The sequence below is a fragment of the Haplochromis burtoni genome, unplaced genomic scaffold (genome assembly GCF_018398535.1).
Source record: "Haplochromis burtoni strain Fernald_Lab_line unplaced genomic scaffold, NCSU_Asbu1 Contig_402, whole genome shotgun sequence".
Classification (NCBI taxonomy): domain Eukaryota; kingdom Metazoa; phylum Chordata; class Actinopteri; order Cichliformes; family Cichlidae; genus Haplochromis; species Haplochromis burtoni.
The window spans coordinates 293,700-319,834 of record NW_024582763.1 but is presented as its reverse complement, the minus strand read 5'-3'; the positions used below and the strand labels follow the sequence as shown (position 1 = coordinate 319,834).

General features: G+C 40.9%; 1 protein-coding gene across 1 annotated transcript; it reads right to left on the bottom strand.

Moving 5' to 3' along the window:
* Positions 1-16,366: 16,366 nt before the first annotated feature.
* LOC102310213 (tumor necrosis factor receptor superfamily member 6B) lies at positions 16,367-19,253 on the bottom strand. Its single transcript, XM_014340903.2, has 4 exons — positions 19,007-19,253; positions 18,284-18,677; positions 17,360-17,536; positions 16,367-16,926 (listed from the first exon to the last, which is right to left on the bottom strand). The coding sequence occupies exons 1-4, from the start codon at positions 19,046-19,048 to the stop codon at positions 16,589-16,591; spliced, it is 951 nt and encodes a 316-aa protein (XP_014196389.1). The 5' UTR covers positions 19,049-19,253; the 3' UTR covers positions 16,367-16,588.
* Between the last annotated feature and the right edge of the window lie 6,882 nt (positions 19,254-26,135).

Below are 26,135 nucleotides of genomic sequence, written 5' to 3'. Positions count from 1 at the left end.
AAAAAAAATGGCCATTTACCTACAGGTATAAATAAACTAACCCTAACTATTACCCTGACACTAAAATCACATTTGAGTCTCAAAAATGCTCATGAGGACAGCCACTTTAGTCCTCACGAGTGAGCAGTATAATAACGTTCCTAATTCTTTTCCCCGCAAAGATGTCTAAACACACACACACACACACACACACACACTCTGCTCCTCACACTGACTTTGTCCCCTGATTCCCTGAACTAAAGGCAAAGTTCTCCCGCTGATTTCTTGTTCCAGAGTCACAGACATGCGGCAATAATTATGACGTTGCAGCAACAACACACCCATCATAATGCTAGCAAAAAAAAAAAGACGAGTATCAGTGGTTAAATGGATGCAGACATTGGAACAAGAACAAAATAAAGTACAATATAATTTAATCTAAGGTCTAAATGTCAAAATTTCTGAAGCAGGAAAAGCATCATTCTGTTTGTAACATACACTGATCCGACATAACATCAGACTGCTGGCAGTTGAGGTGGACGAGACTGATTATCTCTTCTTCACAGCTTTTGTTAGCGGGTGGGATAAATTGCATTATACAAACAACAACAAAAATAAGGAGAAAAACTACACGTTTGAAAAACAGCTAAACTAACTGAAATGATTTTGTGAACTTCGTAATCGAAACTTCTTAGTTTGTTAAAACTCTTATTACAGCTGCGTGATGAGGCACTGATGGATGCCTACGAGTGAGTGCTTTTAAAAACCATCTGTTTATTTTCTAAACTAGGTTGTAATCTTTGCATTTATTATACTTTCTGCAGCGGCGTCTCATATGTGTTAGGAGTATCTTTGTTACGTTGTTTCCTGTTTATTCCGGCAAGTCGTGCATCTCGTAGCTTGTGTTTAATTTGACTTGCCTTGTCTCCTTTGTGTCAGCTGTTCCTCATTACCCCAGCTGGGCCTCCGTGTGAGTATTTAAGTCCTGCTTTTCTTTGTTCAGGTGTCCGTTAAGAGAACAATGAGAGAAGAATTGTGATCCAGCTTTTGCTTTATTTCTCTGCCTAACAGAGGTTGTTTTTTGTTGTTTACTTTGTTTCCTAACTCGGGATTTGGGTCCGTCTGCCACATGTGAGATGTACTCGGGGATTAGAACCTCATGACGTGATTGCTTTTGTCCTTATGAGCTCATTTTATCATCTGTTTGTACATAAGTATGGTTTCCAGTGTTTTATGGCCTCTGGAGTCGTAGCAGACAGCCCTCACCTCCTGCGTTGGAGTGATTATATTCAACCTAAATTCAACAAAATGATTTGTTAATTTGTTGTGTGCATTTGAATCAGTCACTAGATGGCGCCAAACAGCCATTAAACTGTTTTTCTTGCTATATCATAAGTGCATTAAATCAAGTCCTGACTAAAAAGCGCCTGGTCAAGTCTGAGCTGTGTGATTCAGTCATTAGATCTGACCCTGTGTGATCCACTGAGTTATCACATATCAGAGCTGTGGAGCAGTGACTTCTGGTAGTGCTGCTGTTATTAACTGTAAAACAGTTAGCACTGTGTGTTAGCGAGATTAACTAAACAAAACTGCTTCATTTTCAGTAGGTTTTGAAATATGTCAGTGAAACTATTGTTTTCTTAAATATCTAGACATTGCAGTGCAGAAAAGATGAAAAAAAGATGACAATACAGACATTTATTGAAACTGTTTAAAATCTTGAATCACCAGGAGGCCACATCATGTCCTGTGTAACTGCGTTGGTTGGTTTGTAAAAATAAATGACGTAAATCAGTGATGAGATCAAATGTTTTTAAAGCGACTAAACAAAAGATGATTTTAGGGGCGAAAACTGGACTTGATCTGTCCAAGGTCCTGAAATAAAGAACTGAAGTAAGTATGACATTTCATGACTGAGACGTGTGGGATCCACATCATTTCCTCAAAATGTCGTTTGTTAGGGCATTAATGACACATAACACTTGTAAAAACCCCACAGATATTTACTTGACCTTGTGTGAACATTTTCTTTCTTTGATGGTCTGATTCATGTGGAAACAGAAACGTCACACAGACACAATGAAGAGAGGCCGACATATCTTTTCCAACACAAGCTACTTGTAACATAAGGTATTAGGTTAAATGAATAGTCAAAGCAGCCTTCCCTGTGACACACGAGGACTGCACACAACAGATATATTAACACAATTATTTTCTTCTTGCAGCTGCAAGAAACCACAAACTAGGCGGGATGGGGTTTACACAACATTCAGAGGAAAGATGTCACTACAAATTACTACAAAAACATTCCAGACACTCTGGGAAGTTTTTTCATTTTTCTTAAAGTTGATTTATGTTCTATGTCAGTGTAAAAAGCACCAGTGCTCCTGCTGCTCTGTTTGCAGTCAAAACAATGCTTACGTTTTTTTCTTCTTTATGTCGTTAGGTTGCAATTTTTTCGTTCCGTTGGCTATGTCAGCCGAGATGTACTCAGGTCACAAGTATTTGAACAATGGTTTTCTGCACTCTGTGTTTGGCGCAGGTTTCGGGATCATAGGAAAACTGCAGATGCACATTTTTAGGGTAGCTATGGGAGAGTTGGTGGGAAGGATACTGAACCTCGAGTTGCCCCTGAGATGCATCCATCAGCATTTGAGTGTGTGAATGTAAAAGAAAGAAATAAGGTGTGTGTATGACTTAGCCTTATTTGGAGATTATGTATTGGAATTTCAGGAGCGGGACCGCGCCTCCAAACAGACTCCTTCCAGCTGTCTTCTATATAGGTTCCCCCAGTTCTGCAAGCTGTACATTTACGTGCCCCACCCTCCCTCCCTACTTGTTCTCCATTGTTCGACTTCTTCACTCCTATTTAGTACACGGGGATCTGCCAGGCCCGGGAGCCGTCGCAGTCCCCTTCGAGGCCTTCCCCAAACCGCAGCTCAATTCATGTCAAAGCATCACCTTTACCTACTAAAACGCTGTCAAACCTAAAATGAGGACGTGGGCCCAGCGAGTGAAAGTAAGAAAGGCCCAAACTGAGTAGAAAAGCTATCCAAAGCACCAGAGTCTGTCACCATTTACATGTGCAAATGGTGAGAAAGAGACTTCCTGGGAACAGCCTGAAAATAGCAGCTGCAGATAACCAGGTGAAGCGGAAGCTTGCATTCAAATTAGGAGCTGGTTTCACAATAGGTGAGAACATTATTATTTATTACCTCGTAAAAGAACAGTGGACTTCTGTGCATTTTCAGTTCATCCCTTAACTGCATTTATTTATTGTTTATTTTTTTTTCATTTGGTTTTTGGTCATTGTTGCTGAAAACCAGCAGAGAACTGTTTCTTGAACTTTTGTAGTGGTGGCCCAGTATAAAAGACCAGTATAGCTACCATGCTGTCATCCACTGCTTTGCGTAGTCCCGTTATGTTGCCATGTTGGTATTTATTTTTTTAGTTGGGTGGTCTTCAACTCTCAAGGTGACTTGAAAAGGGTCCCAAATAAGGCAGAATCATTGATAATGCATAAAACACTTGCTTCACCCATCATGGATCCTGCCTTCAGCATCTGACAAGGATGTCAGTTGGATGACTTCAAGGTCAACTTGGAGGTCAGGCTGAATTATATTATTCTAATCTAATCTAATGTTAGACTTTATTGATCCCTGTGGGGAAATTCCTCTCTGCATTTAACCCATTCACTCAGTGAAGCAGTGGGCAGTCACTGGGGGCCCGGGGAGCACTGTGTAGAGAAGGTACCTTGCTCAGGGGCACCTCAGGGTAGCTGTTTAGTGGATTTGGACCTCCAACCTTCCGATCATGGGGCCACCACTCTACGTACTGGGCTGTCCCCTGCCCCTATGCTCAGGATAAATCATAATTTCTTTGTATATGTCATAGTAAGTCATCACAGAGGAGTTTCTTCTTGCCTGGAAATTAATTGTAAAACACTGTAAAAGGAAGTGACAAATAAACCTGATAAACTAAACTCAGCTTTCCCACGATCATCCAAAAAGTCATTAGACATTCCAGAGAAAGGATTAAAGATGAGCTCATACACATGGGAAAATGTATCCTTATTATTCAATTTCAGAGAAAAAAAATGTGGTTTAACTTTAAAGATTTTCCTGATGGTCACAATGAGTCGTGCAACAGGTGAACATTTTGGCTTAGATGATGAAATCACACTTGTGGTTAGAATTATGCACACACTCGTCATGGGCATGAATGTTATGGGAAGCTTAACAATTAACCTTTCAACTGAGCTTTAGTTAACTGGAAAAAGATCCGTTCAAAACATCAGTATTCCCTCCATAATACCATGACAGTCATTCTAGTTTATGTAAACGTTTGACCACAACTATATTAGTAATCACGTCAAAAATTCTGGTATTTCTAAAGAATTCACAGACTTTAACCAAATATTTATATTTGAGTGTTTGCTAGTCTGATTCAACCCTCTATCAGGAGCAAAGCTGCTCATTATTTTGAATGAATGCAATTATCTTCTGTAGTCAATGGAGCGTCATCAGACAGCACCTGAATAAATTGAGTCATCCTGAGTTGCCTTCACATGAAAGGCATAGATGTGCTTACTGATTACACAACGGAAGATACAAATTTACATTCCACACCAGCAATAAAATCTGTGCTTCAAATTGGATTGCAAAGTAACTGAAGGTCTGAGTGTTTAATTCATGGGCTCTCTATGAGTCTTTCCACCATTTGCGTCAGAGAGCAACGTGGGGTTCAGTATTTCAACTAACGATATTTTGGCAAGTAGCCGGGGGTCGAATTACCAACCGTCCAATCAGTAGATGACCTGCTCTACCTCCTTTGCTACAGCTACCCTGATATGTTCCAATATACTGTCCTCTATGATAAGTACAACAGTAAAAGTGCAGTTCATCCATTCCTTCACCATGCATTCATTTTTTCCTGATATTCATATTTATGGAATGCTAGAGCCTATCCCAGCTGGAGGTTCTGGGACACACACAGAGACCGATAACCATCAGCAAACAACCCAGTGTACATGTTGTGCACTGTATAAGGTAACCAGAGCTGTAGAGAGCCCACACAGTGGGAGCCTAGTTAACAGGCGGATACAAGCGCAGGACCACCACGCTATCCTAGCGAGCAAGCTCACAAAGCTCCCCTTGCTCGCATTGGTGAATGTGGCCACTAGCTGTTCGGTAAGCTTCTTCCCTGCTAATCTGAATTTCTTCAATTTGTTTGCAGTGGAGCACTTTTAATATCTCTGTCTGACACATAGCAGGACTTACTGTGCTTCAGCTTTAATGAGTGAGATTTTATACTTGTTACTTGGCATCTGTGTCTGAGAGTATCCATCCAGCTTGCTGACCAAGTTTGATAACCTTAAGTGACAAATAAGTTAATAAGTTAAAAATTCCAACAGTTGTGGTCGTTAGTAACATGCGACAACACTGCGGCAAACACTCTAACATATGGTATGCTGGTAATCTCGCAGTGATCCAGTCCACCTGCTAGGACTGCCAGCCCAATATACACTCAGAAAATGTAAACAACTCCAGAAAAACACATGAGCTCTGGGCCCATGAGAAAAGATCCCAGTGTGTCTCCTTCCTGGAGTCATAAGACGTAAATGAATATGGCATTGGGTTAACTGGTTCAAAGGTGACTGTGAATGTGTGCATCTGTGGTTGTCTTTCACCCCATGACAGCTGATGATAAATGGAGAATGGAAGAATGAATGACTGATACATCCTGTATTGTTACCTTGTTCTACCAGGTTGCATTTAATGAAAGGCTGTCAGTATGAAACTGGGCCACCTTTGGTCTGCATGTGAGTGTCACACAGTGAATCACTCAATTTTATTCTTACATTTGGTGTCTGGTCTAGTCTATCTGGCTCTGTCATTTAGGTCAGCGTTGACTTTTACTTTTGAGTCATACTTGTTTGGACTGCTTGCCAGACCTGCTACTCTGGTAATGTTCTCACATATCTTAGTGAAATGGAAACAAAAAGATATGTGCAGAGAGGCAAATGAGAGGTTGTTCTGCTGGAAAGATTTAAATAAGCTGTAAACAAGCTTAGGCTATAAATTCACAGATTTGTATATTTTCTCAGTAAGAGTACACAGTGATAAGCCACTTATTATAAAAGCTGTTAAACTTTAATTATGTTCTGAGTAAAATGAAACTGACTTTGCTTATGTGGAAATTTCACATTCATTTTGACTGTGCAACAGAAACCCATTTGGATATCTAATCATGGAGATAATGCTGGCACAGCAGCAGCTCTTCAACCAAACACTATCAGTATTAAAATATACTTCCTGCTTTTATCTCGAGAGGATTTTTTCCCCCATATTTGCAGCAAGTTGAAAAGTTTAGGCTGTGGTCAGGACAGGAGCACGAACCCTGTCTCTGCCCTTCACAGACTGAGCTAATAATGAGAACTCCTTAGTTGTGCCAGTTGGCTATTATTATTATATTGAATGACATCATTTCCATCATTATCTTAACTTGATTTTGATATTGAGGTCTAAAAACAGCCCAGCAGCTGACCTGATGACCTCCAATGGAGCTGCAAGGTGCAGTCAAGCTAAATGTGTGCGTCAGAAACACTATTAGATTACATTCCACTCTCATTACTGACAGAACACAATCATAGACACAGACTGTGGGATTAGCTAAGTGCATAGGCTGCGTCATTCATGCTCAGCTATAACTGACTTATTCATGGCTGTCTGGGAATCACTGACTGCTAATTACAATGGAATCAGTGTAAGCATTCCAGTTGCTTCTTTATAGAGTTACTACAAAACCCTGCTTGTACATACAAGGTCTGATTAAAAAGCTCTGGCACTGGGCCTATGAAAATGAGAAGTCATATCTGATTTCAATTTCATATCAGGATGGTCCTCTCAGGTGTGCCCATGTGAATTGCGGCTTTTACTTCACTCTCTAAAACTTCCGTTTCGAGCACTTGCAGTGCGTGCTCTGCCGTTTTGTGATTTCACTCAGAGAGCAAACATCTGCTGAGGGATAAACCAAATCCAAAACATGCTCTCCTGGTTACTTTTTGAAATTGGACTCTTTTATACAGCAAATTCATTCCGCAAGGTGAATCTGTCATCAGTTCAATTTGTCCCGTGGCGTCTGAGAGAGGATATTGAAAAAACTGCGTGAACTGTGGCGCATACCTACATGTCAGCGTGGGGCACTTTGAAAACGGGGGAGGTTTTTGGCCACACAAACACATTTTTCACTTACCACCGGGACAACTACCTACCACCAACCTTGCCTTACTGCAACTTTGTTCACCTGATTAGAAAAAAAATGACATACTAGAGGACAACTGGAGGGTAATGGCGCCAGTACAAAATATCATCGTGAAGGTGATCTTGAATACAAAATGGACCAAATTCAAATCAGGTAGAAGTTTGTTTGTTTTTTTTTCTTGAACAATTTCTGGATTGTTTTGCTCACCTCTCGTGCATCAGTGTAAAAGTCATACTTTGCTTCTAAGGCCTTTGTTTTAATGTTTTAAATTGGTTTTCCAGGCAGGTCTTTGAAAGTCTTTCTTTTGCCTTTCACTCATTTTCAGTCCAGTCCTTGAACATTTCAGGGACTTTCTTTGTGTCTTTGTATAGCGCTTTACTTTTGCTTAGTGTTCAGTGATTTAATAAAATCACTTAACACTGACCCATCAGTCATTTAAGCATAAACAGTACCTAACCAGTTTCACCTCTACAGTCAATAAAGTCCCTCAATTGCAACTTTGTTACTAGCAATGATATTATTTTCTGACAGGCAGAAAATAATATCATTGTATTATTTAGGTGATTTCCAAAGAGCGATGAGCTGAAAACATGATCTGCAAGCTATCTTCAAAAACTGTGAGGAAACTGGACAAATGAAGGATAATTCAAATTTGAAATGGAGGTGGAGGTAACTGGAGTAAGAGCCTACAGCCATCTGTAAACCACGGTGGTGGGGGTCTGCATTTCAGCCAACGGGGTTAGAAATCTTGTCAAAACTGATGCCATTTGATTGTCAGTGGTTTCATTTTACAGCAGAGCGATCATCCCGGATCCACTTTCAGTTCAGTAGAAACATACCTGGACACTATCACTATCACTTTCCCAGAGCTGACAGAACATGGAAGGAAAGGCATCGAATGAAGGGCTTTATGACAGCTTCAGCAGTGTTGGCGAGGACTACGTAAAGAAATGACAGTTCAGTTGAAGAATAAAGCTGGTCGTACCAAATATTGATGTTCCAACTTGTTAGAACTGTTGAAGCTCTGTTTCTGTTTTATGTATTAGATGTCCACGTGTGTTTGCACGTTCCAGTAAATTGTTTCTCCTATTTCCCATTTTTCTAACAATATACAGATGTAACATCACCATTTTGGGTTTTTTTCTTTCCACTCTCAGTCTGAATCTAGGTATAAAAATCTGGGATTCCCAAGTCCTCTGGGAAATAACTGCATATTCATTTGGAGGGAAAATAAGGAAACTAACTATTCATGTGGCCTGTTGCTGTTTTGTTGTGTTTCAGAATATCTTGTGATAAACATCCAGGGTATATTCCACCTCTTGGTATATTTCCATGTTATGTGTCTCAAAACAAAAGTATTACTTTGGACTATAAAGAGGTATAATTATAGACATGCCAGGTATTGTTTCAGAAGCAGCTACTGTATTTACAAGAAGTAATCACTCAACATTTTCAGCTTGTGGTTATTTAATGAGTGGACAGAGGTATGCCTGAGTAGGAAGATGAAGGAAACAGCCAGACCCAACATGCATTGGGTTTAATATGGAGAGCAAGTGTGAGCAAGCGTAAACTAGTCAGGATGAGAGGATTTCTTCTTCAGCTTAGTGGTTGAGCTGCTGGAGTAAATTAATATTTTGGGTCAAATGAAGTGTGAAATACTTAGATCAGGGGTGTCGAACTCCAGGCCTCGAGGGCCGGTGTCCTGCAGGTTTTAGATCTCTCCCTGGGGCAACACGCCTGAATCACATGATTAGTTCATTACCAGGCCTCTGGAGAAGTTCAAGACATGTTGAGGAACTAATTTAGACATTTAAATCAGCTGTGTTGCATCAAGGACACATATAAAACCTGCAGGACACCGGCCTTTGAGGCCTGGAGTTTAATTTTGACACATTAAGAGTGTATCTTGTGTTATTAGACAGTTTTAAGTGAAGATGAGACAGGAAAGCATGGAAGACCTGCAGCAAGGGATCATGGGTCAGAACCAAACCGAGGCTGCTGCGGCACCATCGCCCATTTTGTTGGAGATAACCAAACACGCTGCTTGGTAATGAGACATGTTTAAATCACTGACTGTAGCTTTGAATTCCCCTGTTGGAGTTTTATTAAAACTTTTCCCGCTGCTGACCATAGCTTGAAGTTTTGATTCTGCACCTTTTACTGTAAACGCTTCTGTTTTTAGTTTTCTGCAAAATAAAAAAAGCATGTGTATTTTTATCATGGACACAGTGCTGCTTTTATGCAGTCTAAAGAAGGCTGTCATCTGATGATGTACCATAACCAACGCCTTTTTTAAGGATGGTTGGAGACGTATCATGTAACCTCTCACCCAGCTAAGAGAGGTTTAGTAAAAGATCTCCACCCACACTTCAAACTAAGGTTGGAATGTTCATCCGGTTTCCCCACATAGGTGGAGCTCTTAAGCTAATGTCAAGAATAGCTGGTAAAGCAGCTCATTTAAAACAATTCCAGTAACGGTAACATTTTCCTTCATACCAAAAGGCAGCTGATGTGTAGATTTACAAGAATAACCTGCAGCAGCACTTTGTTCACAAGGCAACATCAGAAATGTAATTTACAATTTGGAAGTAAAAAACTACTCTTAATGGTTACTGTTATCCAGTGCTAAACGTTGATTTATACATCTGTACATATACACCACATAGTTAATCAGGCTTATGGGCATATTCTTAAGAACAAACACAACAGACTGGAGAGTTTATCTCAGCTACGGGGCCATGCTGCTGAATGCTTAGCATCGTAGCATCATCTGCTACAGAGCGACAGCACGCTGCCTCTTCAGCACTGAACTGAGCAGCAGTTAGAAACCAAGGCAGAGACGCTCTCGATGTGTAGAAAAAATCCAAATAGAAGTGTTGCTCTGCATTTTTGCTAAATAAATAAAATAATAAGACCGAGCCACTTTTGCAGTTTCAGACAAAAATAATCAGACGGCACTAATGACCTGTTAATAACAGCTTTTGGAGCCTTGCATGCGATGATAAATCGCACACAGTCGAGAGTGGAAACACTCAGTAAGCTTCTGTAGCTAAAATGTTTCTACAAGCTGGCCCGAGTCCATCGGATGTGAGGCTGTTTTTCTGAAGAAAGACTGGTCGCCGTGAACGCTGATAACAGCAGCATTCACAGGAACTAACGTTTTTCTAAAAACCAGGATGTTCTTCTTTCCGCAGTGACACAAAGCATTCACAAGCGGTGTCCTGGAAAGATCATAACAAGAGCACAGCGTGCAGCCCTCGAAGAGATGAAAAAACCCAAGGTTCATATTGTGTTAAAGACTGTGAATATGAATGGCTTTAACGGGGAGAACGCCATAAAGGAAGTCATACTGCTGCGTGCCTCGAGTTGTGTGAGCCCATTCTCTGGCTTTGCTCCCAGGGCCTGGACACAACAGGCTTTACAGGAGAATTCCAGGTCAGGGGCCAAGAAGAGTCAACTAAGAGTCAGCTGAAGCTACAAGACAACGTCAGAAAGCACACAACTAACAACAGTGTTCAAAAAATAGTCAGCTGACATCCAGGAGAAATTCTTGTGATTTCTTGTGCCCCATCGACAGCTTCCGCTCTTGTCTAAATGACAAGTTACTCAATTCAGTTTTTTTTTTTAAATCAATATGTAAATAAAGACCAAATAAAATCCATGAATAAATTCAAAGATCCTGGCATACGTCAATGTTTCCTCAGGCTTTACAGTAAAGTCGTGGTTAGTGATATTCATTAGGTGTTTTGCTGGTTTCATGGTTAGATTTTGTGTTCACAGCTTATTATTAAAGGAGGGATGAACTGATGGAATTCGGGTGATTCAGTTTGTTTGGGTCTGTTGATTATTGTAAGGCTTCAGCCTGAAGTTCCTGACTGGAAGCATAAGATAAACTGATTATTAAAACAGCAGAAAGTGCTTTGTCACTATGAAACCAGCCAATGACTGAGCTTCCTTGTTGGAAGTGTGACAGTGTAGAGACAGTTCTCATCAGGAAGCAACACATTGCAGCAGTGAAGCTGTCCCTGGTTTCCCCCGTGGATTTCCTTATACAAGCAGGCAGACCCTTTCCCATGAAAGAAGCAGTCCTGTCTGTTTGTTTTTAACAGACCTTGTGAAATGCAAAACTTTTCCAATTACCAAACAGGCGCTTTTAAGAGTTGTCCACACTTTCTTTATTTGCATTGTTTATCGTGACTGTCCAGAACGTTTTTTCTTCATACCGTGTTTGTTATTCGGCACTACAGGAATTAGTGACACAGCGGTTAGGTGGCTGGGATAGGCCCTGAACTGGATGCATGAATAAGAAAATGGGTGGAGTGGGTGGAACCATTTTCTTTATATAAAAAATGAAAAGCTTGTATTTGTATGCTGTGTGCGCTGACTGAAAATTAGAAATGGAATAAGGATGTGGAAATTTCTGTCAGCTAGTTCCAAGTTTACTTTTAGTAGCCATCTTGCACCATCAAATACCTTTTAAAGAAAAAATATCATTGTGGCCAGATTACAACATGATCTTCTCCAGGATGTGAATCCTGACCTCGGCGTGTTCTTTCTGCCAGCGGCATTCTCATTAACCAGTGTTTAAAGTCATGCTGCCATTTGGAGTCGACTGAATACAACAAATATGTTGTTTGTTTGTTCGATTTGAGTGGTTAATTTCACTGAAAGCATGTCCACTAATTTGTTTCTCCAGTGTTGTTACCAAAGGAAACACAAAGCGAAACAGATGTGGCCACAGTGGTAGAAGGTGAGATTAAGATAAGATTAAACTTTATTAATCCCTCAGGTGGGTTCCTCTGGGAAATTCGGTTTCCAAAAAAGCACAGAAGTTACAGAATATTATATATATATACACCTATATAAATAAAATATACAAAGGGGATGAATAAAAATAAAAAATAAAAATACAAGTAAAATTGCACCTTTCGAGTATGGAGTCTATTGCACCGTTGACTATTAACAAAAGTATTGCACAGTGAGGTGAAGAGGCACTACAGCTTAGTTGTTCCCCCCTCCTTTGTCCCCCTGTCTCCCCTCCCTCTCCCCTCCAGAGAGGAGTTAAACAGTCTGATGGCGTGTGGGACAAAGGAGTTTTTAAGTCTTTTAAAAAAAGTATTTAAAAGTTTTTAAGTTTTTATTTCAACAACTATGCCAAACTTAAGCTGGACTGTATTTGTTTTGGTAAAAGAAAAATATATTAAAAACAAGATAAAGCAAAGACAAAAGAAGTGCCGAGCATTGTGTCTGGATTCAGTGAAAAATGGTCCCATTTTGTTGCTTGTTGTTTCACAATTGATGTGAGATTTTATCAGACATGTGTGCGTCTGTTTTGCTTTTTAATGACTTGAGCATATGAGGAACTCAAGTGTCAGTTTTTACTCTTCAGTGGAATAAAAATGACATTTATTATGTCATTACACAGCGAAAGGTCTCCAGGAAGTGATAAGAAGGAAAAACACAGTAGTAAATGTTTCCTAGAAGCTCGCATGAGCTGTACACTTTGATCTTTAAAAGTCGGAAGTACATGTTTGCTTTGGAAACGTGTCGTGACATGTAGGAAACCAGGAGGCCTCTGAGAGCACCAACTTTACTCAGAGCATTGTTCTACATCATTTGACCTGGAAGAAGACGTCAGAATCCTAAAGTAACGTTATATTTAAAATCCCTATATATCATTCCAAATATGCTTATATCAATGCAAACAATAGCTCTTCTATTGGCCTTGAAGGAGAGGTGCTTTCTATACGCTGACAATACCCACCATGCTTTTTCTCATTTTTTCAGTGGATAAGTCATTAAGTTGACCCTGAAGACTTTGGGGCCTGTCAGCCACACTCGAATGGATTGTTACCATGACCCCACTCTGCACCCCTACAAAGATTTTATCAGCATCCCCTCGAAACTTTTCGAGCTACATGCTTACAGACAGAATGTGCTCAAAAATGGACCCTCCTTGGCGAAGGTAAAAACATTCTTGGCTTTATATATCTCCTTCTCCAAAGTTACGCCAACACCGATTCAACACTCACTTTGTGTCTGTCAGTCAAGTGTCCGTTCCATCTTACTGTGGCATTGTGGGCCAGAAGAATTTCCCTCGAGGCTCATTACTGTAACCAATAACCTTTCAGTGGGACGAGGAAAAAAAACATTTATGGGAATCTTCTTGTCCTGATTACTCATAGGGTTGAGCACCGCATTCTGCTGTTTTGGTCATGCAACACAGAGTCAAGGTTAGTGAACGTGATGCACCTGCAACAGAATTGCCAACGTGCTTTCCTGGTATTTGCAAGGTCACGACACAAAGTAACTGAGGACATCAAAGACAAACAAGAGTGCTATTAAAGCCTCTCCAGTAGTATTGTAGATAATAAATTTAATCTCAGATAAGTCTCGAAACACATGGACAATTATGTGAAGATAAATTACAATATTAGTCTTCCTGCCAGGAACATATTTGAATTTTTTACTGGCACAATTATTATTCACCCAAAAGGACTTCCTTTATTATGTTTCTTTGACGGGGGAATTCAACCGAGGAGTTTTGGCTCCAGCTCGCGGTGCAATATAAGCTAACAACAGTAAGGAGAAAAGAAATAACTACAAATCACACTTCAGAGTTACTGGAAGAATAAAGCATGTTGGTTCAACCAGTTTTATAGTTGCAGTTCTCCAGTCAGAGACTGATCTCTCTACACCACAGGTGTCCAACTCCAGGCCTCGAGGGCCGGTGTCCTGCAGGTTTTAGACGTGTCCTTGATCCAACACAGCTGATTTAAATGACTAAATTACCTCTTCAACATGTCTTGAAGTTCTCCAGAAGCCTGCAGGACACCGGCCCTCGAGGCCTGGAGTTCGACACCCCTGCTCTACACCAACCACCTCCTTTGGCACTACTTGCACTCCTTTGCTCCTTCACACAGGGCTCTGTCATAATCTGAACCTTTTAGCCACTGGAGCTTTTATCTCAGCAAACACAGACATGCACAGACACAGGCTATGGAGCTCACCGGCTTTCATGCTTTACCATATCACTCTGCAGTGACCCAAAATAATCTGAACAGCAGTACACGCAGTCACTGTGGCTGACCAAACGTAAGCATGCATGTTATTTAACCACAGTGTGTGCGTTTGGATTAGTGGAGAAATCTCGTCAGTGGAATTCAAGCTTCTGTTGTGATCCATGACTAAAAAACCTCCAGTGAGCACGAGTGGACTCTTATGATGGACATGCTGTGACACACTTGTGCTGGGCCCCTGGGTGGCAGTTTTTAGTGTTTTTAGTGTGTGCCTTAGTAAACTGCTGTAAACCTGTCAGAAAAAAGGAAGCTGGAAGCAGAAATGGGAAGTACATTTAAAGGTCACAAGAGAATGTTACTGGCTGACAAACATGTGACACTGGCTGACCATTAATGCATGTGTATTCTCCTGTGGGTTGCAATACTCTGTAATGAAGCTCAGAGCATCTGATGACATCCCCGTCTTTGCTGTGGTTTGGAGACTTGGAGGGCTTTTCCAGTCACTTATCTTAATTGTAATGAGGTAGTGTGCAGCAATGCTCCGCGGCCCTCTGTGAAAATGTAATTTCCCCCTAAACCCTAATAACTGGTTGTGCCACCCCATATGGAAAAGAAATAGTAAAAACTTATGTGATTACTCATGAAAGTGGCCACTTTCTCATTACTTTCATATATTGTTTTAGTAAGTATCAGAAACATACAAGTTTAATTATATAATTTTTCAAGGGATCTTATATCTGTTTTCACTCTTATATGCTTTTCATACAAGTTTCACACAAGACAGATACAAACTTTATAAGATTTATATATATCTTTTCCATATGGGACACTGGGCAGCAAGAGTTGCAATCAAGTGTCTGTAATAACTGTCAGGGAGTCTTTATTCTATTTGGGGGGATTTTGGCAAACTCTTTTTTGCAGACTGAATATCCCATTCAAGGTTATTCCAAAGGAGCCCGATCGGATTAACATCTAAAACCTCTTTTGCTTTTGAAAGCTTTCACAGGCAGGCTTGCTGGTGTGTTTTGCCTCACTGTCCTGTCACATAACACAACTGTGTTTGAGCTTCAGGCCACAAACTGATGGACGGGCAGTCTGCTTCAGAATTTTCTGGAAGAATTGAACTTTTCCCGTCCTCTTCCTTTTGTTTGAATCATGAATTCTAACCTAAACTGAGACGAGTGAGGGCTCCAGTTCTCCAGCCTTCTCCCAACTTTAGTTAAACAAAGTGTGGAGCGGACAGGAAAGTGGGGGCAGAGAAAGACGTGGCAAAGGGCCGTGGGGCAGACTCAACCCCGGGCCGGCCGCTGTGAGCTGTGTGACATGTGGTCGCCTGAGCTAAACCGGCACCCAACTCGGTTACATTTTTAAGTGACACTTTCACTTTTTTTTGGCATAACTGGCACTGTAGATGGATCTGTAAACTTTGAAGGGGTGGGGGTCAGTTTTTCCTCTTACAGTCTCTGAAGCCAGGCTTGCAACAAAAATGACTCTCGGTACTGGAGAGACCTTGAAAACTAACTAAACAAATAAATTGCCACTTTTTATGTTTGATATATTAATTTTATTTTGCATTACACAAAGCTTCAGGTAGACTAGCATAGCCAAAAGAGCTCAAAATAAACTGAACTCATAGTTTACATATAAAAATAAAGATGGCTAACAGGCTACACCAGCTTCTCTTTCTACTCTTCTCAGGCTTATAAATAAATAAATTACAAAGTTCACACATCAAGCTGTTACACATTGTTAAAACTTTAAAAGCCTTGAAATGAGCAGAACCGTTGCAACAAAGAAAGAGGTAGGTCAATTTTTTCTCCTGTAAAGGTTAATGCCAGCATTTCTTTATTAAGTCTGGAGCATATTTCTGTTTTCACTTCCAGAAATAAAAATGGGTGTTTTTAAATTCAGTGCTTGTTAGTGTAGAAACACAGGTGAAACATTGTCACTTTGCTGGGAACCTATAAAGTGATAACTGACACAAGTAGATCCTAGAAGTAGCAAATAAGTCATAAATGTACTATTAGCAGCACATCATTGACAAAGGATTTAAAAAATGTAACATTTTGTAACTAAAGTGAGGTTACTTTTTTTTAAATTGGCCCAAAAAAAAAAAAGAATGACAAAACAATCTTAATGTTCAAATGAAACCAATGTTTATGGTAACAAAAAAGTGCCAAAGCCTGTCTTCAGTGCATTTAAACTAACGAAGCAACCTTCTAATACAAAAAGATTTTAATACGAACAATACACAAGGAAAATTCTTTGGTGCCTGTGCATGATATATATATATATATATTTATTTATTTTTTTCTCTTAATCTCAACCTACTTTGGCACATTAACCATCTCCACCTCATTCCCTCTACACTCAGTTTTCAGCTGACTGTCAACTCTTTTCAGCTTTTGGTCTAACCTCTCACCAGCGCCGCTTGCTCCAGCGTTCGTCAGTACTGATGGAAGCTTCCGAATCTCCTCTGCTGTCGCAGATGCTATCCAGGCGTTGAGCCGTTGGTGAAGCTCTGAGGAGTTCAGCTCTGTGTTTCTTCCCTGTCTCTTCCCATCCTGAGATGGGAGCTTGTGCACAATTCGACGCAGCCGCTTGATATTTATGTTATGGTGCACAAAAAAAGCTGGGAGGATTTCTCTGAGGTAGTCGGCACCATCTGCAAAAAGTACAGACAATCAGTAGCTGATAAAGAAACGGAGCAATGCTCTGACAGCAAGATGTAACAAGGCATTCAGATAAAACATTTTGCGTGGAAGAGCCATTCTTATTATTATAGAAACTGATAATAAGCCATCAGATATTCTTAGACTAATGCACAGTTATGGTTATAGGTGATTTCCACACCTTGAGATATGAAAATGAAACTGTTTATTGTATTTACTGGAACTGTTCCAGGTGGAAGGAAGAAGCTGTTTGAACAGTTGTTTTACTCCCTCTGATAACCAAAAGCCAAGTCTGTGATCACTCGCTAAGAGCTGACGTAACACCCGTAAAATCATCGTCATTTTCAGATTTTCTTCCTTTCTGTTTCTTTTCAGATTTAATAAATTCGTATGCCTCCTTTTGCCTTTTTAAACTGCTCATCTCACCTTTGAGATCTGCGCAGTTTGCACATACGTTATCGTGCCAGGAGGAGCCCCTGAGTGCCAACTGCAGTCCTGCACCACTGCAGCTCTTGTGCTCTGTGCAGTTGTGATGAGCAGAGGAAACCTCGGAGAAGGTGCCGTCAGAGCAAGTCTGGCACACGGTGTCCTCATCAGGTGTACCTGGAAAAGGTAATGAGTACTTTGATGAAGACACCTGAGATCAGTCGTGTAACAAATGGAATATTATTTGGGATAGGTTAACAATTAACATACTAATCGAAAGGAATAAAACCAAAGCCTTTTGAACTAAGTGAAATCGCCCTCAGCTCAATGTGCTAAAAATGCAGTAGGTGTAACAGTGGTCCTGCTAAGACTCTGTGTCGCTGTACCCTGAATGAATACATGTAGTTGCCGTCTTTGCCCCTGTGTGGCAGCAAAGTCTTGAAAATCAAACTGAGACTGCGCACTTGCTTCAGTCCAATGTTGACAAAAAAGCAACACCTACAGCTTCCTAAAGCAATCCTGCTCTTTGTTGCTGTGTTGGCTTTTCAGTAGAAAAACCAAAAGCTGTAAGATGGCCAAGACAACTGTTGCAGGCAAAGTTTAAATTGCACAGAATGTTTGCAGTGTGGGAAGAATGACAGTGTCATAAAGACTGTCCGTTTGTATTTGCTTAGTGTTCTGAAGATGTCATCTGTGCCAAAGAAACAGCGTCATTGTTGTAATATATAAATAGGCACATAATTCAGGAAGCAGGCTATTTTGAGTTGTTGTTGCCCTTTTACACAGCAGAGCGGCAGCAATTTCGATGCGTCATAGGAGGAAACCTAACAGCACTGCTATGACACCTCAAAATACGTGCTGCAGAAAACACATTTCCCTATGATGAAAAGCTCTGAGCTCATGCAGCAGCTCTGCGCACTCTACCTTTGGCCCGCACTCCTTGTCCGGGTGGACACGCGCTGTGTGGGAGGCACATGTCGTACTGCGTCTTGTAGTAGTACCCCGGTTTGCACTGGCACTGGCAGTCAGTGTCCGCTGTGCACGGGGTCTTCACCACCTGATTGTGACTGCAGACTCCGCAGCGCAGGCACCTCCCGATGTGGTTCCACACCTCAGTGAAGGAGCCGTGCGGACAATTTGCGCAGTCGCTCTTCCTCTCGGACGAGCACTGAGATCGCAGGTATGTCCCAGGGGGACAGCGGTCACAGCTCACCGGCGACCCGGTGATGGGGTCTCTGCTTTCAAAGGTCATGGTCACGCTGTCGACTCGAACGACGTGCAGTGAGAGCAGCACCACCGGGAGCACTGATAACGTCATCTGGAAAGAAACGAGAAAAGTACCAACGGTGAGTGCAAGGAAACATCAAAGTCCGGCAAAATCCAAGAAGGAAATAAGCAAATAACTTCAAGGAAAACAGAAGCGTCCGACAGACACGTGGAACAGATGAATCTCTCTCTTATTGGCTACTCTTAGAAGTAGTCAAAATAAATGAAAACTGTAGGTCTCCATGCTAAAAACGTCTACCTCACATTTTTACCAAACTCAAACAAAAATCTTTACTAAACGAATAAATGCGTCCACGCGAGCTTGTTCTACAATGATTAGCGTGAGGAGGGAATCCCTCAGACGCTGACGACGTCACCTACCATTGCAAACAGCTGGGGTGTGTGCGCTGCAGCAGGATTCATCTCTGTCAGGAGGATGGGACTTCGGCTTCCTCTCCTCTCTATTTAAGCTATACGCCCAATACACAACTTTAGGATGCGTCATCATCACCGCATGACTCCAGCTAATTTGTATTTTAAAAAAGGCTTGTATTTATCCCCAGTTTAATTACTTCTTACAGCCTACATTTAAATGTTTTTATATCATCATACAGGTTTGGGATGTCTGTATAAACACTACCTATCCATCCTGCGGGATGCTGCATTGACCTCACTGGACTCCCACCAGAATGAAGAACCTTTAAATAAAATAAAGCTGCTCCTCGGATTTTCTTTATTTCTTCTTCTTCTTCTTTTTTACTGTTCAGTTGTTTTTCTCTCTCTTTCCGGTTGGTGTTGGGTAACGCTGAGCCCACGGTGCGGTTTGACAGGTGCTTTGATGCGGTAGATCCTGAAACTGGTGCGATAAGTTAACCCCACATGATGTTTTGGTTTTTGCTAAGTAATGATGATAAATCATGCCTTGAAACGATACTAGGGAAGCAGTCCAAGCTGCCGGGTATAAAAGTGGGTATAAAATAAAAATTACAAGCTGGGTGGTCGGAACACTCAGTGTGGTGTCTGTGGAGGGGATGAACCCTGTCCCAGCTGCTGTAGGGCGGGGAGCACCTTGGATACGCTAACACAGAAAGACAAATAACTATCCAAACCCACATGAACACCTATGGATAATTTAGAATTACCAATTAAGCTAACCCCACTAATTGCTTGTCTTGGACTGAGAACCCACGCAGACACAGGGAATACATGCAAACACCCTTCCTCCAAAAAAAAACAAACCTGTTCTCCCTCAGTATTTGAAAATATTCCAACTCACAGTAGTCGTTAACAAGGCCACAAATTCTTTCCTTGAAAATGTTCAAAGTGTCTTTAAAATCTAATCCAAGAGTGCGGTTGCTGCTGAGACTAGTTATCAGACTGCTCGGGGAAACGAGGCAGATTTTACACCTTCACATCACTCTTTACTTTGATCTCATCTCCTGCAGTAAGACTGACTTTCACCACAGAACACTGATCCTGTTGCTGTTCGGTTTTTTTTGTGAGTGATGACACCTTGTGGACAAAAGATGCTCTGTTTTACATCTTGCTCCTAAAGATATGAATCGTTTGATCTTTAATTAAAACCACAAATAAGTAGAGACTTTTTCAGATGTCTCGATTCACTGGAATGTGAGAGACCTGAGATCATGCTGATACTTACATACATTCCAGTGTGTGTGTATATAAAAGTGACTTAATGAAACTAGAGATAGCACAGACCGGTTTTTATTTGTTTATTAACTAACAGAGAAAATGGGTGAACTGGAGTCTTGACGGCTAAGAGAGGCTGGCTGGTTTATTTTTAGCTGCACACCTGTCTAGACTTGTAAAGTAAAACGGAAACACACACACTCACTCTGAGTGGTGCCCGAGTCAGTATGCATCATCAAAGCATGCTGATGCTAACACTTTACAGGAAGCACACCTGTGCTCTCGTGCACACCTGAGTCTAATTATTTGAAGCAAACATGTGAATGAGACCAGATGAACATTAAGTTACAGCAGGTCAAATTAAACAACAAACACACCACAAACAGCTAAATTAAACCTTCCTGTCGTGTTCGGGTCAAATCTGAGCGATTTACAAATAAAAAAACCTCATAAATATTGAGTTTTACATCCGAGGCCTTGTGACGTCCTCCACACTATGTGCTTGAACATATAAAAGTGATGAGTGTGTCTTTCATTGAATTTTGAGTGTTTTAGTCAACTTTGTTACATCTGTGGTGTTCCCGGTCAAACGTGAATGAACGGGAGTCCACCCCCTTTGGCCTCTGACCCCCTGGAGGCCTACTGAATGACCCACTGAGCTGAATTTGGTGGTGAAAAATGTTTCTTGTGATCATTTAAGAGCTGTTAAAACTAACTGTTTAATTGTGACCAGAATACTAAAGTAAGGCAGGTGAGGGTGAACACAACAGGAGGGTAAATATAGTCGTACGTAGGTCAATAATAAATTAAACACATTATGACAATAAATCTCTTAATAAGGAAAAACATGAAATCAAAATGAATGCAATAATATGAATTCTATGTTTAAATAATCTTGCATGTGCCACACTTAGAGAGACTGACAGTCATTTCTGAATAATCGCACCAACAGTTGTCTCCTTCTCACCAAGCTTCGTGCAGATGGTCTTGTTGGCCCTTCCAGCTGTGTGAGGCTGTATAATGTTGTCCCTGATGTAACTGATGGACTGCAGTATGTGAGCCACATGGACACACAGCCATTCTGGAGGGGATCGAATAAATCGTTCAATCACTGACATGCAAATCAGTTTATAACTTTCATGTAATGTCAAAGGAGCTTGCAAAGAAAAGCGTCTGGACTTCTTTAAGTTGCTTGAAGACGTTTCACCTCTCATCCGAGAAGCTTCTTCAGTTCTAAGGTCAAATGGTGGAGAGTCCCAGATATAAACCTAGTGGGAGTTTCCCCCCACAGAGGGACAAAAGGACCCCCTGATGATCCTCTAATCGCCTGAGCCAAGGTGTGAAACTGGGTGTGGGTCCCAATCAGCCAGAGTTTCGGGTGAGTTCATTGTGAAACCTGGCCCCACCTTATCATGCGAATTCCTGAGGTCAGATGGCCCAGGATGTGAGTGGGTGTTAAGGCGTCTGGGAAGGGATCTCAAAACTGGATTATAGATGGCAGACTCTAAATGCCATTTATTACTTCCAGGCTGGACGACTGTAATTCATTATTATCAGGAAGTCCTAAAAACTCCCTGAAAAGCCTTCAGCTGATCCAAAATGCTGCAGCAAGAGTCCTGACAGGGACTAGAAAGAGAGAGCAGATTTCTCCTGTTTTGGCTTCCTGTTAAATCCAGAATTGAATTCAAAATCCTGCTCCTCACATACAAGGTCTTAAATAATCAGGCCCCATCTTATCTTAATGACCTTGTAGTACCATATCACCCTATTAGAGCACTTCGCTCTCGCTCTGCAGGCCTACTTGTTGTTCCTAGAGTATTTAAAAGTAGAATGGGAGGCAGAGCCTTCAGTTTTCAGGCCCCTCTTCTGTGGAACCAGCTTCCAGTTTGGATTCAGGAGACAGACACTATCTCTACTTTCAAGATTAGGCTTAAAACTTTCCTTTTTGCTAAAGCATATAGTTAGGGCTGGACCAGGTGACCCTGAATCCTCCCTTAGTTATGCTGCAATAGACGTAGGCTGCCGGGGATTCCCATGATGCATTGAGTTTTTCCTTTCCAGTCACCTTTCTCACTCACTATGTGTTAACAGACCTCTCTGCATTGAATCATATCTGTTATTAACCTCTGTCTCTCTTCCACAGCATGTCTTTATCCTGTCTTCCTTCTCTCACCCCAACCGGTCGCAGCAGATGGCCCCGCCCCTCCCTGAGCCTGGTTCTGCCGGAGGTTTCTTCCTGTTAAAAGGGAGTTTTTCCTTCCCACTGTCGCCAAAGTGCTTGCTCATAGGGGGTCATATGATTGTTGGGTTTTTCTCTGTATCTATGAAGCGCCTTGAGGCGACTTTTGTTGTGATTTGGCGCTATATAAATAAAATTGAATTGAATTGGATGAGACCCTCATTCCCTCAGTCACAACAATGAAAAGAGTTTTATTTATTTTTTGATTGATATTCTTTCTCTATTTAAAAGAAACAAACAAAAACTTGTCCTCCAGCTAATCCGGGTGAACATCAAGACGTTCCCGGTATTCCAGTCAGTCCCGACAGTTCTTATGGTATGTGGCTTCAAATCTCCCAGTTGGTGACAGTGAAAGCATTAATCACTGGTCTCTGTAACAAGACTTCAGAAACCAGTGGATGATGTCACAGGAGCTCCATTCATCTTTGTAAGTGCCAGACCTGCCTAAATGAACCACAAACCCCCCATGAGTCTTGTTTTTCTTCAGTAGCCTCCTCAGCCTCCTCACCAACAACTAATAATCCTGAGAAAACAGATACTTCCCCACTGAATGTTGATTTAGAAACAAATCTGTTTGTCTCCTCCACGGTTTAGCAATCCACTTCGTACAGCTGCATGCCCTCTTCTCTCTGTCACTGTCTTCGGAAAAATAAACAAATGAATTTATTCTCTGTGTTTTTGACTACGGCTTGTTCTTAAGGGAAGGATTTCCATCATAATCACCATTTTGCGTTCACTCACTGAAGATGATTTCATGCGTTACCATAGTTGCAGCTATTTCTAACTACACCAGGGATCCTGGGCTCTGTGACAGAAAGAAGCTGTAAACTCTGACTTCCCTGAGTTTCCCATGTTAGAATTGAATCATTTCAATCAACTCACCCTGTTGAAAAAACAACCAGTGGCAGTTTCATCCTAGGAGTCATGATGGCAATGGATAAATAATGAAGAGTGGTTGTTTTTGGTCATCTTCTATTTAGTAATCCATAATTTAATGAATGAATTCATTTACATTTGAGCTCCAAACCAAACTGTTCGCCTGTAACCTGACAGGGTCAATGCAGGTTGTAGCAGGTGAAAACAAAGAGATGAGACAGAGATGACTTAATAACATGTGGTATTTAAACCTGCTAAAGGTGAGTTGTGTTATTTTGCAGGAGAAATACATTTTCAGAGGACTCAGATGCAGAAATAAACTTAAAACTAACCTAAATTAAAGCAGGAAGCCAAAGTCTACAGTATTACAAACAAAAAAGACGAGAATATCTGAAAATAGTAGATATATTAGATAACAGACATTGAAAACATGTAGTGAGATACACAAGTGTAAAACAAATCCTAAGTAGGAAGGTGACATACAGGAAGGGAAAATGCTAACAAAGACTGAAGAGAGCAAAAATGGAGTAATCTGGGAGAAAGGAAACACCTGGAAGACAAGAAGCAGCTGAAACAGCTAATTAAGCTGGTGACAAAGGAAATAAAGTAGAACACAGAAGACAAGAGGTTATCTAAATGATTCTGCTGGAGGTTTCTTCCTGTTGAAAAGGAGTTTCTCCTTTCCGCTGTCCCATGAGCAATTAGGCAACTCATGGGAGGATGAGTGATTGCTGCAGTTTTTCCTCTATCATTATAGGATCCTTACTCTATAACCTAAGGCAAACTGATGTGACTGTTGCTGTGACAACGCCAAAAAAGGAGCTTTGGACCTGTTTCTGAATATCCCTGTAATTACTGGGGGTGTGATGTTGTATTTTGACTTTGTATAGACTCTTCGTAAGGACACTTGCATGTTGTCATGGTGTATTTAGCTAAACAGTACACTTAAAGTCTAAACTGTATGAGTGGCTTAAAGGTAATGAGATAGAAAACAGTCCTTCCCAGAAAGAAACCTAAGAAACACTACTTGGGAAAAAGGATTGCAAATGTGAGACGTTGTTTATAGGCCACTGAGTCAAAAGGATTCAGCTTCAGCATTCAGTAAAAACTAATGCCTCAAGAATTTGAATAGAGTAGAAGACAATGTGATAAGCATTTTTCTCCTATATTAAATCCAGAATTAAAATTTAAATCCTGCTCCTTGCACACAAGGTCTTAAATAGTCAGGTCCCATCTTATGACCTTATACTAGCATATCACCCAAAAAGAGCGCTCTCCTACTGCTGGCTGGTGGATGCTATTTTATTCAAAAGAAGTATAGGAGGCAGTGCTCAGCTTACAGGCTCGTCTTCTCTGGAACCAGCTCCCAGTTTAAACTTGTGAGACAGACACCCAATCTACTTACAAGATTGGGCTTAAAATGTTCTTTTTTAACAAAGCTAATATTTAGAGATGGATCGAGTGACCCTGAAGTCTCCCTAAGTTATGCTGCAATACACTTAGGCTGCTAATGCTTGAGCGTTTGTCCTTCTCTCACCACCTTTCACCCACCATGTGTTTATAGCACGATCTGATATCGTCGTGTTGTTGTTGATCCTGGAACAACATAGTAAATGTTGTTCCAGGATCAACATTGCAGGTGACCAATCAGAATGTTGTGATGTCATACTTTTGCGACTTCAGCCGTAAAACAAAAAACTGTACTTAAGCTGTCCACCGATCAACGGACCCTGACCCTTTAATAAACGCTAAGCAGAATTGTTGTCCTTGCAACATTGGAATTTCATAAATGCACGAATGGCTTGGCGCGCCAAAGAATAACATCACAACAATGTGACTGGTTACTTGCAATGTTGTTCCTGGAACAACACCAACATGACAATATCAGATCATCCGTGTTTATACACCACTCTGGCTTTAATTATTAGTTATTATTAATCTCTGGCTCTCTTCCACAGCATGTCTTTTGCTTCAAAGGAAGTTTTAACACGAAGGGGTTTTTCCTTCCCGCTGTCGCCTTGCTCATAGTGCTTGCTCATAGTTTACCTTACAATATAAAGCGCCTTGACATAACTGTTGTTGTGATTTGACACTATATACCATATTTTCTGCACTATAAGGCGCATTTAAAATCTTTTAATTTTCTCAAAAATTGACAGTGCACTTTATAATCCGGTGCGCCTTATGTATTCATTCTGGTTGTGCTTACTGACCTCGAACCGATTTTATGTGCTACACAGCACTCAAAAATCTGTCAAAAAAATGTTTTAGTACGACTTTGGTGAGCTATGGAGCCGCACCGCTTGAGGGATTGTGGGAGCATTACGGCTGCCGTAGTCAGGAGCCTTGTGGAGTAATCTGGGTCCTAAAGTCCGTCCACCCCAGATCCCAAAGTCAAACGAACACTGCGGCATCACTGAGAGCAGTTAGCAGGAAGTTAGCTCGCTAGTTTTTTATTTATTTTATTTATTTATTTAGGACAGTGCATGTCAATGAACATAAATGTAAAAAAAAAAAAATTACATGAATGTAAACATGCCAGATTATAGCCAAAGGCTAATTTCCATCTATTGTCCTTAAACATAAAAAAATAGACATAATAATTCATAAAAATTCATCATTCATTCATAATAAAAACTCCATCACCAAACTTACACATACACACCATTCTGTTCCCAAATAAAATATTAAAACTATACAACTCATACATGATCACACACTCGATTTGTCCATAACCAGTTTTTA